Source organism: Spermophilus citellus, assembly GCF_964194105.1.
Source record: "Spermophilus citellus genome assembly, chromosome: 5".
In the NCBI taxonomy this organism is placed as follows: Eukaryota; Metazoa; Chordata; class Mammalia; order Rodentia; family Sciuridae; genus Spermophilus; species Spermophilus citellus.
This window is the reverse complement of record NC_138186.1, coordinates 144,426,465-144,441,255: the sequence shown is the minus strand read 5'-3', so window position 1 is coordinate 144,441,255 and position 14,791 is coordinate 144,426,465. Positions and strand designations below refer to the sequence as shown.

General features: G+C 38.4%; 2 protein-coding genes across 2 annotated transcripts in view; both read right to left on the bottom strand.

Moving 5' to 3' along the window:
- The window catches only part of TAAR1 (trace amine associated receptor 1), a 29,314-nt gene extending 15,935 nt beyond the window's left edge, over positions 1-13,379 (bottom strand). The window contains exon 1 of the mRNA XM_081295168.1: positions 13,280-13,379. The gene's annotated coding sequence lies outside the window, so the exon portion shown is untranslated. The remainder of the gene's footprint in view (positions 1-13,279) is intronic.
- Positions 13,380-13,434: 55 nt separating this feature from the next.
- VNN1 (vanin 1) overlaps positions 13,435-14,791 on the bottom strand; it is a 33,853-nt gene continuing 32,496 nt past the window's right edge. The window contains exon 9 of the mRNA XM_081295165.1: positions 13,435-13,735. Coding sequence (XP_081151291.1) covers positions 13,723-13,735 — 13 coding nt within the window. The 3' untranslated portion in view covers positions 13,435-13,722. The remainder of the gene's footprint in view (positions 13,736-14,791) is intronic.

Sequence of the window (14,791 nt, the reverse complement as noted above, 5' to 3'; positions counted from 1 at the left end):
AATATGAGGATCTTCCCCTTTCCTATTCACCGCTCAATTTTTTAAAATATTTTTTTAGTTGTTGATGGATCTTTATTTTATTCATTTGTTTATATGAGGTGCTGGGAATGAAACCCAGTGCCTCATACATGTGAGGCAAGTGCTCTGCCACTGAGCCACAACTCCAGCCCCTCACTCCTCAATTTTTAAAACATTTTTTATTTGCTCTTTTTAGATGGACATGACAGTAGAGCATATTTTGACATACTGAACACACATGAATTATAACTTTTCCAATTAGGATCCCATTCTTGTGCCTGTACATGACGTGGAATTTCACTGGTCATAGTTTCAAAGATAAACATAGGAAAGTTATGTCCAATTCATTCTGCTGTCATTCCTAATCCCATCCCCATCTATTCCTTGTCTAATCCAATGAACTTCTATTCTCAAATCACCTTATTGTGTGTTACCATCCACATACAAGAGAGAACATTTGGCCTTTTGTTTTTGGAGACTAGCTTGTTTCACTTAGCATAATAGTCTCCATTCCATCCATTTACCAGCAAATGCCATAATTTCATTCTTCTATCAGGCTGAGTAATATTCTATTGTGTATAGATACTATACGTAGTTGAACATTTTTTCATATATTTGTTTACCATTCATATTTCTTCTTTTGTGATGTGCCTGTTCAGTCACATTGTCCATCTATTTATTGGGCTATTTGCATTTTTTGATGTTGAGTTTTTTGAGTTCTTTGAATACCCTGGAAATTAATGCTCTTTCTGAGATACAGCTGGCAAAGATTTTCTCCTATTCTGCAAGTTCTCTCTTCACATTCTTGATTATTTCCTTTGCTGTGAAGAAGCTATTTAGTTTACTACCATTTCTTGATTTTACTTCTTGCACTGTAGGAGTCTTATTGAGGAAGTCAGTTCCTAGGCTGACATGATGGAGAGTTGGGCCTACATTTTCTTCTAGTAGGCTCAGAGTGTCTGATTTGATGTTTAGGTTCTTTATCGATTTGAGTTGAGTGATAGGGGTTTAATGTCATTCTACTAAATATAGAGTTCCAGTTTTCCCAACACCACTTGTTGAGGAGGCTATCTTTTCTCCACTGTATGTTTATAGCACCTTTGTCTTATGAGCTAACTATATATATGTGGGTTTGTCTCTGTGTATTCTGTTTGATTGGTCTTCATATCTGGGTTTTTTTTTTTTTTTTGACACTATCATGCTGTTTTATTACTACAGCTCTGTAGTACAATGCTTCCTGCTTCACTTTTGTCACTAAGGATTGCTTTTCACGCCTCAATTTTTACAGTAAAGCTAGTGAAGTTTTGGCCTGATACTTGCCCACCTCTCTCTTTCCTCAAAACTTCTCCCATGTCTTTCCATTTGAGAGCTCTTCTTTTTAGGGACACAGCATGAATGGCTGTCCAAAGACCAAGTGCTCAACAGAAAAATGAGTATGACTATGCCCAAAGACATTTTCCATCATAGCACATAAGCAAGCCATCCTTCAATGAGACAGAACTGTGCTGGTTGGAAAGTGGTCTTGGTATAAAAGCTGCAGCATTAAGTGCCTGAATTGTGTGGCATAGCCTGGTATTTTCCAGGCTGAAGTGTTTCCTGATACAGGACATGCACATGGTCAGCTGATAGCTCTAACCTATTGTAGAGAAAGATGATTCAAAAGACTACCAGAGCTTCCTGAAAAGTATGAGAAAATGAATTCCCTTACTTCCATTTTTAACTTCTTTTTAGCAAGCTACCTATAAGTTTTATTAGGCTTTCAAAGCAGCTTGATATTGTGAAGCTATTACTATTCTGAAATGAGCACCCAGTGGACTTTGTGGTAAGCAATCAAACCCTTATGGAGTGCCTAGTCTATGCTAGACACTATATGTTGTTTTATCACATTTAATCCTCATGCCAACCCCAAGAGTCTGGAAACATTCCCATTTCTACTAAAGAGACTGGTTCTCAAGGCAACCAAGGAATTTGATCTCATGACAAGTTGGAAAGCCAGGAATCAAAGGTAGGCCTAACACCAAAATTCCATCCTTTTGGAATGCCATTTGATTTTCCCATTTGTGAAAATGACCAGACTCATTTTTAATGAGCTCAGTTCAAATGGTTCAATTTTCAAGATTGTGATCAGTTCTGTTAGAATTAAGAGAAACAAGCCTCTGAACTTGTAGTATAGAGGAAAAAGAAAGGGAATATACCTCCAATATAAGGCAACTTTATATAACCTACAAATCAGAGTAAACTTTAAATTTTCTTTAAGTCACAGTGCAGTTCAGCACAAATAACCATTATGATTAACAGAGTGTACAAATGCAGAAGATTTCAACCATGCCCTGAAGGGGCCCTGCAAAAGACAGGAAGCTACTCTTAGGTGTGGAATCTTACAGCCCCTGTGTTGATTCACTGTGTAGAAAATTTCATGTACATCCCTCAGTGAAATCAAAATAGTATGCCATGGTCCTATATATGTAAATATCTTATTATATCTGGAACAGTCGTATTTAAATATCTTAGCATATTTGGAATCTTTACACGTACAGGGCCTAGCACTTAGTAGAAACTCGATAAATAATAGTTATGGAAGCTAATAATAATATGAAGGCTAGAAAACAAGGTGGCATATCAAAGGTTGTGTTTAGTTCAGAGTCACGAGGAAAGACCGAATGTCATCAATTCTTATATATCTAAAGTGCTTTTGGGGAAACAGGTTGACTAAACTCATCCCAACATCTCTACCTTTGAACCTCTCCATGACTATCACAGGGTAGATCTTTAGGGGACTGTCTTTTTATCCATTCTTTGGTCACCACAAATCATAGCATGTCATGTTAACAAGGCGGCTTATACATTTCAGGAGGTGTTTTTTTTTTTTTTTCTCTTTCTGAACCATTCCTAAGAAACTATAGCTTGAATGTTAATTTCTCAGTGAACTTGAATCTCTGACTCAGCTGTGATTTATGGACACCTACCTACAGAGGGCATTGTTCTACAAATTTTTCTAGAATTTTTTTTTTAACTTGGTTCCTCCTCCAAAAAACAAAGAATGGAGTGGCCTCTTATGAAATGACTTTATCTTTCTCACTTTTTATTTTCTCCTGTGAGATGGAAAAGTGAGGAAAACAGCCACATTGATAAGAGTGGATTTCCCATAGGGTCTGTCAGGTCTTTCTCTGGTTTTAGGAACTCCGGTAGAACCTGGACATCCTGTGTGCAGTGTCTGCAATAATAGAGGATTAATAAGCAAAAATAGGAGGGTACAAAAGAGAGGAGAAGTGAAGGCAAACAGGAAAGGAGAAAAATAGAGGGGAAAAAGACAGAGAAGGGAAGAAGAGGATGACAAGGAGTTTTAATGACCCTGTACCAGTGACTGGGCTTCAGGCATTACATGAAATCCCAAGTTTATTTCCACAACAAATTCAAAGGATAGAAACTATTTTATTTTTATTTATTTATTTATTTATTTATTTTTTTTTAGGTATTTGAACAGTGTAGAATTTATATATCATTGCTACTTAAATTATGGTCAGTCCCATCTGGGAGTTTGTTAGTAACATAGAATTTCTTTTTTTTTTTTTCTTTTTTTTTTTAATTATTTTATTGTTGGTTGTTCAAAACATTACATAGTTCTTATTATACCATATTTCACAGATTGATTCAACTGGGTTATGAACTCCCATTTTTACCCCGTATACAGATTGCTGTGTCACATCAGTTACATTTCCATTGATTTACAAATTGGCTTTCTAGTGACTGATGTATTCTGCTGTCTATCCCATTCTCCACTGTCCCCTCACCCCTCCCCTCCCCTCCCCTCCCCTACTCTCTCTCCATCCCCTCTACTATAAATCGTTTCTTCCACTTATATAATTTTTCTCCTACTCCTCCTTTCCTCTTATATGTAATTGTGTATAACCCTGAGGCTCACCTTCCAGTTCCATGCAATTTCCCTTAACTCTCACTTTCCCTCCCGCCTATCATCCCTGTTTAATGTTATTCTTCTTCTCCAGCTCTTCGTCTCTACCCTGTCCTTGGTTACTCCCCTTATATCAAAGAAGACATTTGACATTTGTTTTTTAAGGATTGGCTAGCTTCACTTAGCATAATCTGCTCTAATGCCATCCATTTCCCTCCAAATTCTATGATTTTGTCATTTCTTATTGCAGAGTAATACTCCATTGTGTATAAATGCCACATTTTTTAATCCATTCATCTATTGAAGGGCTTCTAGGTTGGTTCCACAATCTTGCTATCGTGAATTGTGCTGCTATGAACATCGATATAGCAGTGTCCCTGTAGCATGCTCTTGTTAGGTCTTTAGGGAATAGACCGAGGAGGGGAATAGCTGGGTCAAATGGTGGTTCCATTCCCAGCTTTCCAAGAAATCTCCATACTGCTTTCCAAATTGGCTGCACCATTTTGCAGTCCCACCAACAATGAACAAGTGTACCCATTTCCCCGCATCCTCGCCAGCACTTCTTGTTGTTGGATTTCTTAATGGCTGCCAATCTTACTGGAGTGAGATGGTATCTTAGGGTGGTTTTGATTTGCATTTCTCTGGCTGCTAGAGATGGTGAGCATTTTTTCATGTACTTGTTGATTGATTGTATGTCCTCCTCTGAGAAGTGTCTGTTCAGGTCCTTGGCCCATTTGTTGATTGGGTTATTTGTTATCTTATTATCTAATTTTTTGAGTTCTTTGTATACTCTGGATATTAGGGCTCTATCTGAAGTGTGTGGGGTAAAGATTTGTTCCCAGGATGTAGGCTCCCTGTTTATCTCTCTTATTGTTTCTTTTGTTGAGAGAAAACTTCTTAGTTTGAGTAAGTCCCATTTGTTGATTCTGGTTGTTAACTCTTGCGCTATGGGTGTCCTATTGAGGAATTTGGGGCCTGACCCCACAGTATGTAGATCATAGCCGACTTTTTCTTCTATCAGACGCCGTGTCTCTGATTTAATATCGAGCTCCTTGATCCATTTTGAGTTAACTTTTGTGCATGGCGAGAGAAAGGGATTCAGTTTCATTTTGATGCAAATGGATTTCCAGTTTTCCCAGCACCATTTGTTGAAGATGCTATCCTTCCTCCATTGCATGCTTTTAGCCCCTTTATCAAATATAAGATAGTTGTAGTTTTGCGGATTGGTTACTGTGTCTTCTATTCTGTACCATTGGTCCACTCGCCTGTTTTGGTACCAGTACCATGCTGTTTTTGTTACTATTGCTCTGTAGTATAGTTTGAAGTCTGGTATCGCTATACCGCCTGATTCACACTTCCTGCTTAGCATTGTTTTTGCTATTCTGGGTCTTTTATTATTCCATATGAATTTCCTGATTGTTTTATCTATTTCTACAAGAAATGCTGTTGGGATTTTGATTGGGATAGCATTGAACTTATAGAGAACTTTTGGTAATATCGCCATTTTGATGATGTTAGTTCTGCCTATCCATGAGCAGGGTATATTTTTCCATCTTCTGAGGTCTTCTTCTATGTCTCTTTTTAGGGTTCTGTAGTTTTCATTGTATAGGTCTTTCACCTCTTTTGTTAGATTGATTCCCAGGTATTTTATTTTTTGGGGGGATATTGTGAATAAACATTTTTTTTTTTACAAAGGGATGAACTAAGAACTAGATAAAATAACTTACTATTAAGGGCAGCATTGGAATTTGATTCCTAATTTGTCTGACTTCAGAGTTCTACCTCCTAACTACCACCAAGAATTTGGAAAGGGGAAAAAAAAAGTCCTAGAGTCTAATTCCTCCCACAGATCCTCCAAATATCTGGGTAGGGAAAACTGAGATTACTACATTAGTGAGAACTTTACTTATCTATCTGTCAATAGGTAGGCTGGGTAATCTTATTAACTATATACTAGGCAAATGAGATAACATACTAATTGTAATTTCCAAACATTTTCAAAATAGTATTCATAACTGTCTTAATCACCAAAAGTATTCCATTTTTAGCAGAAATATCTGAAGATAATTTTAACATATCTCTTTGTTAAAATTAAGATATGTGTAGATACATAGATATATATACACACACATACACATACATATATACATACTTAGGGAGCTATTTTCAGGCCACTGAATTTATTTTTCTGTACAGTGCTTTTATAAACAAGGTCTATAATACCTAGTTTCCTGGTATAAGTACACACAACTGCAGTCTTTTCGATTAATTTTTACTCATATTATGACAACAAATAAGCCTTTAGTTAATTATCTTTGATAGGGCAAGGTGAGATTTTATCATAGACAGAAAGGGAAAAGTCAGTTGGTTCACAACTAATTTCATTAAGTCAACATCATAGTCTGTCAAAATAGCACATTTGTGATCCTAACATCTTCATAATTCAATTCAAAGCCTATCCAATTAACATGTCTACAACACACAGTGCCCAAACATTATCCGATAATGTACCACCATGGTGACAGGTGGGTCCTGTTTACTTTGTCATGTAGTCACAGTTTCTAGAAAGTATTGAAGGCTAAACAGGGGGTTCAAGCTGATAAGAGCTTTTGATGTGTTTCTATAGCTCGATCACTATGGAGAGTGATTTCAAAACAGGATTAAAAAACTCACTCTTCAGTTCACAGATGCTCCTAAATTTACCTTTCAAGTCTGAAAAACTCCCATTCTTTATGTTACAATATTCTCAAGGAAAATTTTTATTCTCTGTGCCACGTTGACAGATAAGATCAACTTTGATTTTTATTTCAGGACATATATATATACTTTCATATTAATCCTGTACTTTCACTTTAGCCCTCACTCTCTATTCTCTCAAAGTCTGAAGCAATTAAAGATAAAAATTAACTATGAGGAATGTGACAGGTCTCTCATATGAAAGGAAAAATATAATTGAAATTTGACATTAATAATCATTGAGCAAGAAATCAGTGTCCAATACTTAACTCAATCAGGACTAACATTGCATCCTTCAAAAAACAAAAACCAGCTTCGCATGGCTCTATGAAAGAAAAAAAAGAATAACAATAATAATAGCAATGTACAATGGTAGATAAAGCATTGAACATGAAGTTAATAGATTCTGGTTTGAGAATTTATACACATTTTAAAAGATCTGAACTGAACATTTTGCTTTCTAATACAAAGTAGAGAAAAATGTGCTACTTTGTGAAATTAAAATAAAAGTATGTACAAATGTCTAGTAAACTATGAAGTATTTACAGAAAAATATCAATGATACTTTTATATCCTCTCAACAAGCAGATATAAGTAAAATAACCTTCAGGTCCATGGAAAGGAAGGGAATGGAAAACCCTGACCTTAACCTTCTCCTTGAAGAAAAGGGAGATTACAATTGACATGTACATTGTTTTTATTGATTATTTAAAGCATTACATAGCTCATGATATATCATCTTTCATACATTTGACTCAAATTGTGTTTTGAACTCCCATTTTCACCCCAAATACAGATTGCATAATCACATCTGTTACATATTCACATTTTTACATAATGCCATATTAGTGACTGTTGTATTCTGGTACCTTTCCTATCCCCTACTATCCCCCCCTCCCCTCCACTCCCCTCCCATCTTCCCTCTCTACCTCCCCTGCTATTGTTCAATTCTCTCCCTTTTTTTCCCTCCCCCTTGCCCCTCATGACCTCTTATAATTTTATGTATCATTGAAGGTCTCCTACCATTTCCGTATGCTTTCCCTTCTCTCTCCGTTTCTCTCCTCCCATTCGTCTTTGTTTACTGTAGTCTTTTCCTCGTGCTCTTCCTTCCTGTTCTGTTCTTAGTTGCTCTCTTTATATCAAAGCAGACATTTGGCATTTGTTTTTTAGGGCTTGGCTAGTTTCGCTTAGCATAATCTGCTCTAATGCCATCCATTTCCCTGAAAATTCTATGATTTTGTCATTTCTTAGTGCTGCATAATACTCCATTGTGTATAGATGCCACATTTTTTTTTATCCATTCATCTATTGAGGGGCATCTAGGTTGGTTCCACAGTCTAGCTATTGTGAATTGTGCCGCTATAATCATTGATGCAGCCGTATCCCTATAGAGCGCTCTTTTAAGTTCCTCAGGGAATAGTCCGAGAAGTGCGATAGCTGGGTCAAATGGTGGATCCATTCCCAGCTTTCCCAGGAATCTCCATACTGCTTTCCAAATTGGCCTCACCATTTTGCAGCCCCACCAGCAGTGTACAAGTGTACCCTTTTCCCCACATCCCCGCCAACACTTATTGTTGTTTGACTTCATAATGGCTGCCAATCTTACTGGAGTGAGATGGTATCTTAGGGTGGTTTTGATTTGCATTTCTCTGATTGCTAGAGATGGTGAGCATTTTTTCATGTACTTGTTGATTGATTGTATGAATTGACGTGTACTTGAGGCTGACAACACAATAATGAATCAGAAGGTAAGAAGTACAATGTTATTACAGGTGGAAAATAAGGGCAACTCATGGAAGACATTTAACATTGTAAAGTAATTTCTGCAAGCTGGATTTGAAGAAGAATGCAAGATACATATCTTTGAGAAAGTCACATTCAGTGATTGATATTTCTAGCACTCAACAGCATTTATTAATCTCTTCCCTTTCCTAGACCTACAATGGAATTATACTTCCTACCCCAGTTGAATTTGGCACGATCGTATGACCTGCATTAGCCAAAGAAATATGAATGGAAAAGGTATGTATCATTCTGTCTGATAGCATTCAGGAGGGAATGTACAATTTCACCATATTCTTTTCTCTTGCTCAAGAAATTGTGAAAGTGCAGGGTTTTTTTTTGTTTCTTTGTTTGTTTGTTTTTTGTCTGTTTTTGTTTTTGTGTTGCTGGGGATTAAACGCAGAATCTTCTACATGCTGAACATGCACTCTACCACTGTGCTGTATATATCCTCACTTTGGAAGCAAATGTTGATAAGGAGGTTATATAATATGAAAAAAGACTGTGATCCTGAGCTATGACCCAGTGGCAAATTGCCCTGGAAATAACTTCACATAAGGAAAACACTTTTGTTGTATTAAGCTATGAGAGTTTTGGTATTATTTGTTATAGCACCATAACCTACTTTATGCTAAACAATACACATTCTAAAGAGAAAGTATGGCCCAGTGAAAGAGTATATACATAAGAAGTAGAAGAAGCTTGGCATTTTATCCAAGTTCAACTATTTATTATTTGTTAACCTTGAATATATTACTCAACTTCCCTATGCTTCAGTGTTATTGCTATAAAATAGTGCTTGCTTAAGGGCAGGTTGTTTTGTTTGAGGAAGTGCATGACTTTAGCATGTACTTGAAAATGCTTTTTATTATTTTTGTACCTCAAAAATAATAGAATGCACTTGAAATATTATAAAAACAAATTCAGTAATTCTTGCCAGGGCCACAACACACCTAAGACATGCACTGAGCAGAATGCTGGGGTCTATCAAGCACAGGAAATAGTGACTATACTTTGAGGATATAGGAGTTAAATATGCTCTGGCTTCAGGATATTAGGATGAATAGGCTATAGAATCCTGCAGGGGTATTTTTTAGTTTATAATTGTTTATTTTTCCCCTTTTTTTGTAATTTTGAGTATTTTGCAGAATCATGGGTTCAAGGCAAGAAGAAGCACCCTTCACTCCAGCAAGTAGACACAGGCACTTTGGAACCTTCTCCAAGGTCAGGCTGTTCTTATGATCTGAAACTTCTGTGATTTTACTCTTAATTTTTATACCAGTGTATTTATAGAGATACAAAAAATTTTTTCCAGAAACCCAGAGTGAATTGAAATGAAGAAAATGTCCCAGCCTGGAGTCGCCATTCATCCCTCTCCTACCCTCCACTGCCTCCCTAAGTCTCTGTTGCAGAATCTCTGAAGCTCTTCCATCATCAGAGAAGTACATTTGTAAATAATAAAGAAAATAACAAAAGGCTGGATGAAGAGCCACAGCCAATGACTCTCCAGTCAGCATTCTTGCACCCCACCTTATGGCACAAAATTCCAGAATGTGTAAATGGTGTCATTGTGATCATGGCCCCCACATTTCCAAGAGGCATTCAACTGCTCAGCTGGCCTTTCTGTACTGGTCCCACCACCTGACTTCCATCCACCCCAGTGTCCTGTCTCAAAACTGCAATCAGAACTTCATCAGTCTAGGTCAGTGTTGTTAGCAAACCACCAGCTGCATGATTCCATTGATCCCGAGGGCATTCATGTCCCTGTGGGGTAAGAGTCAGACCAGAGAGATCTTGCTCTCCAGCACTCATGCTCAGGAAATGTTTAAATTTAATGTTTAAAATTTTACTTGTCCCAAGTGATGAAGAGACAATACAATGGCCAGGTGCTCCCAAGTTGCAGGAGGCTGGAGGAAGTGAGATTACCTCACTTGTTGAACAAGAGAACTCATCCTTCCGTGTACACACGACAGGCACATCTCCCAGTCAGATGGCATTTCTGAGGGTTGGCCTTTGAAGTGATCCACAGTTTGTTTCCTATCAGCACCACACCCAAACAAACCTTTTTGTCATAAGCATTTTTCTAGAAGTGTAAACACAGCTGGCCTATCTTAATCTCCATCCGTGTCCAAGTTTGGGTTCCTATGTTGGTTAGCTTTTTATTGTTGTGATCAAAATACCAAGAATGACTTAAAAAAGGAAAGATTTATTTTGGCTCACAGTTTCTGAGACTCAGTCCATGGTTGGCTGGCTTTGGTCTTGTGGTGAGGCAAAATATCATGGTGAAAAGGTGTGGCAGAGCAAAGCTGCTTAATTCATAGCAGCCAAGAAGCGGGCAGGGGTGTGAGAGGGAGGACCTCTTACATGATATAGTTCTCAAAGGCACATCCACAGTGACCTACTTTCTCCAATCATGCCCCACTGCCTGCAGCTTTTGCCCTCTCCCAGTGATCCATTCAGCTATTAAAGGACGAATCCACAGATGAAGCCAGAGTCCTCGAGATACAATCAGTCCCCCAAAATCTACCTATGAGCACTACTGCATTGGGGAGCAAAGCTTGAACACATGTGCCTTTGTGAGACATTTCAGATCTAAATCACGACAGAACCCACTTGTGCTTTGCAGGTGTGTGGTCATCAGGGTGTGGACATACTTACATGTGCATGTATCAGTAAGCAGGTGGTCTTTTGCATTGCCATTTTAAGAAGCTCTGTCTTTTAGATTTTTAAAAAAATGCTATGTTTTTATTGGATTTTGGAGCACTCTCATGGGTTTTCTTCCCCTTCCTTTTTCTTTACCCCTTCCCTTTCTACATTGTAGAAATTAGCCCTTTTTTACTTTTAGTTTCACCAAGATTTCTGATAAAAATGATATATACAGTAACTGCACTATTCTGCAACACTATTAATTTTGGGGTTACTTTGTTCAAATTTTAAGTTTTGATGATAACTGTCTTCAAATGTAAAGTGCTATTTACATTTACTAGGTCCTAGTCTTACTTATTATATTTTGGGGTCAGAGGAGGTGGGTAGCAGAGATTGAACTCAGGAGCACTCGGCCACTAAGTCACATCTCCAGCCCTATTTTGTATTTTATTTAGAGACAGGGTCTCACTGAGTAGCTTAGCACCTCACTTTTGCTGAGGTTGGCATTGAACTGCATCCTTCTGCCTCAGCCTCCCAAGCCACTGGGATTACAGGTGTGCCCCACCGCTCTAGGCTCTTACTATTTTTATCTACTGGGTTTCATATTAATTATATCAAATCTGGATAGGTATGATTATTATTAGAGCACAGATATATTTTTCACAGTCTGTCGTTAAAGCAAAAATTCTATTGTACAACTAAAACCTGCTGCCTAAGTATTCCTACTGGATGCAGGATATTGTCCTTGTTTAAAACTTCTATTGTCTTTACAAAAGCCATAATTAGAGTAATGCATGGACAGAACATTAGCCCCAGAACCTCTACAGGATAGAGAAGCAAAGGAAATGTGGAAAACCAGATGTCAGTTATCAGTATGAGAACCAAATCAGGTGTTTCAGGATAACTTTTGATATCTAACTGACTTTTCCAATATTCGTCTTGATATTTAGAGAACTAAAATTATTTGAGTCATTTTTTTTCATTTTTTACATATATATTTTCATAGATTATTAGAAAAAATCTTGCTGCTTTTTAAAAAATCATTTAATTAAACACATATGATAATGTATTTAAGACTCTTCCATCGCAGTGCCATTTGATGAATTAATAATTCTGGACATTCAACCTTACTTAGACCAAAAGTAGAGATTATTAAAGTTCTTCAGCACCACCAAAGCCTTGAGATGAATCTGCAACCCCAACCACACATTAACGGCATCTCCAAGAGTGACCCTGAGTCACAGGGGCCACCACAATGGGACAAAACCTGGGACAATGAAATGAACCTCAGGATGTGATAAACAATTGCCCCTTTGTCACAAGGCTTGCTGTTTCTCTGCCTTTGTGCTCTTTTCCCTGACCTGTCATGAAACTCTGATAAAACCACTGAAGCAGAATATTTACACAAGATGAAATTGTTCCCAGGGATAAACTGTCCAGCTTTACTTATTTTTAGTCAACTTAAAATACCTCATTTGGGCTGGGTGCAGTAGCTCATGCCTGTAAACCAGAGACTCAGGAGGCCGAGGCAAGAGGATTGCAAGTTTGAATTCTATTTCCACAAATTAGCAAGGCCCCAAGCAAATTTGGGAGACCCTGTCTCAAAATGAAAAACAAAAAGAACTGGGGATGTCGTTCAGTGGAAAAATGACCCTGGATTCAATCTCCTATGCCACTCCCCGCCAAAATCACTAATTTGGGAGGTCACACAGACAGCTGGGAAATACATTATTATTAATTTCCCTCGTTCTTTGCTACAGATAGCACCTGTGATGTGTGTGTTTTCATAATAATGGTTGTGGAGGTTATGTTTCAAGGAATTGAAGGCCACTTTTGCTGAAAAACACAGACTCTTCCTTTGGGCCTGCAGATGTTTGATGGGCAACTCAAAAGGGATGAAAACGTTTGGCCTGTCTTCATGTGAAGTTTGTTCCCTTTGGTGCCATAACTTTTTGATCAGATTCTACTTGGCTTGTCATGTAGATATGTTGATTGCTCATGGGGGCTGGTATGGTTTTTACTACCCCAGCTTTGTGGGATTTTTTAGTAGATATATCAGCCCAAGCACCCAAAGTTTTTCAGCCCCATTATAAGACCCATATCCAGCCACAATGCCAGGATGTTTGCCCAGGATGATGGCACCAGCTGGCAAAGTAACTAAGAAATTCTCAGGACAAGTTGACTTACCGCCTGCTGTGAGTGGACCCACGGAGGAACCTGAGGAGCTCAAGGAACCCAAGGAGTCCCAAGTCAGAGTGAGGCAGCCATGGTGCTCCTACCCTGGATTCTTATGTTCTTTCTTGAGAGGATTACAGGAAAGACACAAGACTGAGTAAAAGAGGAGCAAAGTTTATTAGAAGGGATAGGAAATGGGAAAATGGGGACACACTAAAGGGACATTGTCGGTCCTCTCAGAGACGAGAAGTATGATGTTTTAGTCAGCTTTTTGGTTTGTTTGTTTGTGTGGTTTTTTTCCCACTGTGACTAAAAGAATAGTTTTAGAAGAGAAAAAAAAAGCTTATTTGGGGGCACACAGAAGAGGTCTCAGTTCATAGAAGGCCAACTCCATTGCTCTGGGCCTGAGGTAAAGTAGAACATCATGGCAGAACAGTGTGGCAGAGAAAATTGTTTCAGAATGTCACACTAGGAAGAAGAAAGAGAGAGAGTGAGCTCCCTTCACCATGAAAAATATATATAAACCACAAAGGCATGCCCTAATGGACCCCCCCCTCCTTTAGCCACTCCCTAACTGCCTACAGTAACCACCCAGTTAATTCCTACCAAGGTGTTAACACACTGATTAAGTTAAGACTCTCATAACCCAATCATTTCACATCTAAACTTTCTGCATTGTCTCACATATGAACTTTAGGGGAGCACCTAATATCTAAACCATAATGAAAGCATGCCCCTTCTGCCCTCTAGTTTTATTGGGGGTCCCAGGGAAGTTTCCAGAGAATCCTGCCCAGGTCCATCTCTTGACTTTTGGCTGACAACAGGATTGCATTAGACTTCCAAGTCTCTGCTGTACACAGTAAATGTCTGATGGAACTCTAGGTCATTTTGTCCCATGCTAACCAGTTCTAATTGAAACCTGTTCTGACAAGTTTTATGATTAGAGGAATTATCCTTGTCTCCTGGCATTCTGGAACCTGGTCTTTGTAAGGATCACAAACATCTCCCAAAGATAATTTCTGTTGTTCTTATTGCCATTTCTGGCCTGCATTTCTTCAGCAGATAATAGGTTGTTATTAAAGGAATATAACATTCTATTGATGTAAGCCAGACAGGGCTGCAGGTAAATTGTTTTTTAAAAGAAAGCATGTCGGGGTAGGCACAGTGGCCAGTTTATAGAAATATTCCGCTACCTTCATGTTTCCACTGCTCACATCTGAATCCTGTCACATCCAGTGGTCTGAGTCTCACAAAAGAAGAAACATCTCTTGGAACCATGCCTCTGACTAATGGAAAAATGCCCAGGCTTTAGCCCACTAAAGCAAATCAAATCAATAAAGCTCACATCCCCCTCTGTTTGGAGAGGAGGCAGGTCCCTTGATCAGTGTCCCAAGCAAAGTAATGCAAAGCCCTATCTGCCTTTCTTTTCTGCCCCTACGTCCCACCATTTTGCACCATATGGTGGGGGACAGGCAGAGAGGGAGGATGGGACGTATTATTGTGGTAGGACTGCCACAACAAACT